At 56.6% G+C, this 4,126-nt stretch overlaps 1 protein-coding gene across 3 annotated transcripts; it reads left to right on the plus strand.

Moving 5' to 3' along the window:
- Positions 1-1,066: 1,066 nt before the first annotated feature.
- On the plus strand, positions 1,067-3,845 carry LOC119096110 (regulator of G-protein signaling 13-like). 3 transcript variants are annotated; one of them, XM_037218964.1, is made up of 3 exons: positions 1,067-1,147; positions 2,527-2,753; positions 3,389-3,845. In XM_037218964.1, exons 1-3 carry the CDS (start codon positions 1,088-1,090, stop codon positions 3,636-3,638), a joined length of 537 nt encoding a protein of 178 aa, XP_037074859.1. In that variant the 5' UTR covers positions 1,067-1,087; the 3' UTR covers positions 3,639-3,845. The 3 variants fall into 3 exon arrangements, with proteins under 3 accessions (XP_037074859.1, XP_037074861.1, XP_037074862.1); XM_037218966.1 differs by having other exon boundaries at positions 1,072-1,147; positions 2,575-2,753; XM_037218967.1 differs by having other exon boundaries at positions 1,072-1,147; positions 2,578-2,753.
- The last annotated feature ends 281 nt before the right edge of the window (positions 3,846-4,126 follow it).

The raw sequence follows: 4,126 nt of genomic DNA on the forward strand, positions 1-4,126 counted from the left end.
CGCAACCGACATGGGCGTGCATCCACCACTGGGGTTTGTGAGGCTTGGGCCCCGGTACATCCCGGGAACAGCTGGTTATATTTGTGTTTGAACAGTGTGAAACGGCACTAAAGCAGACAAAAAATCACTGACCTTCCATGATCCCTCCCCTCCCCCACGCCCGCCCCGATAACGCGTTTTCTTCACTGTCGTGACACGCTTTTGCTGCCGGTGCAGGAGTGGAGATCTCGGTCTGACGACACGGCCGCACTACCAGTGGCTGACAGTGACACAAAAACCGTATCCGGAGCATTTCGACACAATCGCTGATTTCTATGCAAACGACGCCGGCCCCTGGGACCCCTAGCGCGTCGCCAGTTGCTGTGATCGACCTGACTGCGTTCGTTTCCATAATTTAGATTTCATCGGGCTGTGCGCACGTAGTCCGGTAGCCGCAGTTCCATTATCGGGCAGTTCTAGCGCGCCCTGACGCTGGCTTTGATCGCACCGCCCGACCCTTTGATCGTGCCGCGTGGCGGTGGCGGCGCGCGCGCACGACGGCCACGTGCCGGCGCGGGGAAACCATGGAAACGCGCGCGATTATCGCCTCCGCGGCCGGTCACGTGGCGTGCACGTGCCGCGCCACGTGTGCCGCCTGTGGGTATTGTGCCGTGTTTTCCATAATTTTGGCAGGCAGTGTGCCGCGGTCGCGTTTTACTGGGGGACGGCATTTTTGGAAGAGGGGTGGACGATTGAGTGACAGGAGGGGAAGGCGCAGATGGGCCACAAATGACCAGCACATGTTCGCCCATGTTCCGACTTCCCACCAACAGGGACAGAACACAGCGAAACAGCCATGGACCTAGATTCAGCCAAAGTATCGAGCTTGCATTGACGTGCTGTGTCGGGAGAACATCACGCAGAGGTGCATAGCCGCAACATGCACTGAAACACCCTCTGGTTAGATGGAGGTACCCACAACCAGCAAACGTTGTGCTGAAACACCAGACATTCAGGAATATATGTTGCATGCCGCTCGTGCTCCTGGTTTTTAGAGAGTGTGTCTGCTTATGTACTGACCCGATCTGATTTTTTTCAGCAACTGTCAATGAATTGTTTTGATTGCTTCAGACCGAAGACCAGCTCACCAGTACGCAACGAATCAAAGGTGAATCTTGCACAGCTGCAGACAGGTTGCCGTAGAAATGTTTCATGTCATTTGTGATCGGTTCGTACTTTTGGACAACTGTAGCTGCTGTCTTGTCTGACGTTATCACACCGCACCACATGGGCTAAGATATAGCTGCAAGCGTCCTCTCAAATTTCAGTGAGCCGGGCTTCGTTGAATGTTTGCAGTGCAACCGTTTTCTCTGCCCTGTTTTGAATGCTGCCTCTTGTCACGTTTTCCGCGCTGTTACCACATCCTTAACTCAGGAGCTGCTGTCTTGTCTGACGTTATCACACCGCACCACATGGGCTAAGATATAGCTGCAAGCGTCCTCTCAAATTTCAGTGAGCCGGGCTTCGTTGAATGTTTGCAGTGCAACCGTTTTCTCTGCCCTGTTTTGAATGCTGCCTCTTGTCACGTTTTCCGCGCTGTTACCACATCCTTAACTCAGGCAATGTCGGTGTCTGGAGCTCGAACAAAGCGCCCACTTTATTGATGAGATAATGTATAGCCCACTGCATGGGCTAAATAACTATCACTAAAGCCGTACAAACGTGTTATTTCCATTTTATGCACCAACCTGCTAAGCATCTCCTTATTGTGTTGCTTACAGAAGCGCATCGCGAAGGCCATATAGGCTTACTGGAGTGTTGCACTCTGAATTACTACGCTTTACTTGAGCGCTTTGTCTACTCCATGTTCGCCACAACCCAATCCTAACTAATGCACACATCAATCCGTCGACCTGAAATCGTGGTGACCGCACGACGTTACACCTGGCAGCCTGGTGATCGCGCCGTGGTGTTACATCTAGCAACCTGATGCCGCACGCGGCGTTACACCTGGCGGCCTGGTGACCGCACCGTGACGTTACACCTGGCAGCCTGGTGACCGCACCGCGGTGTTACATCTAGCAACCTGATGCCGCACCGTGACGTTACACCTGGCAGCCTGGTGACCGCACCGTGGCGTTACATCTAGCAACCTGATGCCGCACCGCGGCGTTACACCTGGCAGCCTGGTGACCGCATCGTGGCGTTACACCTGGCAGCCTGGTGACCGCACCGTGGTGTTACACCTGGCAGCCTGGTGACCGCACCGTGTTGTTACACCTGGCAGCCTGGTGACCGCACCGTGGCGTTACACCTGGCAGCCTGGTGCCGCACCGTGGTGTTACACCTGGCAGCCTGGTGACCGCACCGTGGTGTTACACCTGGCAGCCTGGTGACCGCACCGTGGTGTTACACCTGGCAGCCTGGTGACCGCACCGGTGTTACACCTGGCACCTGATGCCGCACCGCGGCGTTACACCTGGCAGCCTGGTGATCGCACCGCGGCGTTACACCTGGCAGCCTGGTGACCGCACCGTGGTGTTACAGTCGGCTCCGGTGACCTCTGAGGCACGGTCGCCACTATCCGTGCCGCAGCAGACGGCGGTGGGGCTCGAAAAGCCAGGGCTCGGTCCGGCCCGGAAGCCACGCTCGAATTACGCCAGCTTGGACGAGGTGCTCAAGTCGGAGAAGGCGATGGAGGCGCTGCGACAGTATATGGTCACCATACGGCAGGACCACCTGCTCGACTTCCTCGCCGACGTGGAGCTGTACAGGTGTGTCACCAGTCTGGTCGGCTTTGGTGATGCCCCAACGCGTACTTCGGGTCGGTCGGTGCAAGGAGCCCACCTATTTGAAGTTCTAGCTGTGATTGAGTTGCTACGGATGTATGTGGCTGTGTCTGAGTCGTTGCAGATGTATGTGGCTGTGCTTGAGTCGCTGCAGATGTATGTGGCTGTGCTTGAGTCGCTGCAGATGTGTGCGACTGTGCTTGAGTCGCTGCAGATGTGTGTGGTTGTGCTTGAGTCGCTGTAGATGTACACTATCTCTCCAGTTTGTAGCCAGATTGCTTGGTCGGTAAGTTATCATCCATTACGCATCAGCTGCGGCTGTTATCCTATGACGCCTCGTCAGTGGTGCTTATTCGACCACTTGCTTATGCCAAGGTCTGAGGCGTAACAATCCCTGCCGCTGGTTAGAACGCGGAGGTCAGCAGAATTCGGACAGCTCGAGCGCGCAGCCCGGAGCCTCGCAACTGCAACAGACTAAAAACGAGAATTTTGAAGGCGCTGTTAATGTCAACCACATTCCTGGCTGGACCCCTGCATGCAGCATCCAGCCGTTCTGCCACCCTCTCCCCCGCCCCCAGCACTGCCACGTGATCTGACCCCGCCCGACCCGCCGCCGACAGGCGCCAAAGGGACGAGGCCGACCGGCTGAAGCTGTCCCAGCAGATCTTCACGACGTATCTGAAAGTACTGGCAGAGCGTGAGGTCGTGCTGGACAAGCCGCTGCGGGACAGCATCAGCGCCCGCCTGCAGGAGGCCCCCGCCACGCTCTTCGACAGGGCTGAACGTGCCGTCACGGATGACATCAGACGTGACGTCTTCCCCCACTTCTTGAAGACGCCGCTGTTCGAGCGGCTGGCCGGCCTCGCCTGAGGCTCGTGTGGCCCAGGGTCACTGACCTCAGGCGTGACCTGGGGTCAGGTGTGACTTGTGTCAGGAGTGACATACCGCCCCGCGGTGGCCTAATCTGGGTCCTGGAATACGCCACCAGCTAGACGACCGTCCAGATGATGGTCTGTGTGATTTACAGTTGCTCTTTCGGCCTTGCTTCAGATTGGGTCGTCCGTTGAGAGCATGTGCACGCTACACCCATGGGTGCCTTGCTGCAGTGTTTACCCGACCCATAACGGGCATGCACACTGTGATCTGTGAATGCCATGAGATCGAAGGCCGACTCTTATCGCTTAGGGATGCCTCGTCACACTTACGATCGGTCTAGCTTTGAAGTCGCACCTAGGATCGGTTTAGCATTGAAGCTGCACCTAAGATCCGTCTGGCTTTGGCTTGCGACTGCGAGCAACAGGGTGGCGATTGTGCTCTTGTCTGGACTTCGGTGACGACATTGAAGACTAGTGGAACTG

Source organism: Pollicipes pollicipes, unplaced genomic scaffold (genome assembly GCF_011947565.3).
Source record: "Pollicipes pollicipes isolate AB1234 unplaced genomic scaffold, Ppol_2.1 Scaffold_4219;HRSCAF=4965_pilon_pilon_pilon, whole genome shotgun sequence".
Classification (NCBI taxonomy): domain Eukaryota; kingdom Metazoa; phylum Arthropoda; class Thecostraca; order Pollicipedomorpha; family Pollicipedidae; genus Pollicipes; species Pollicipes pollicipes.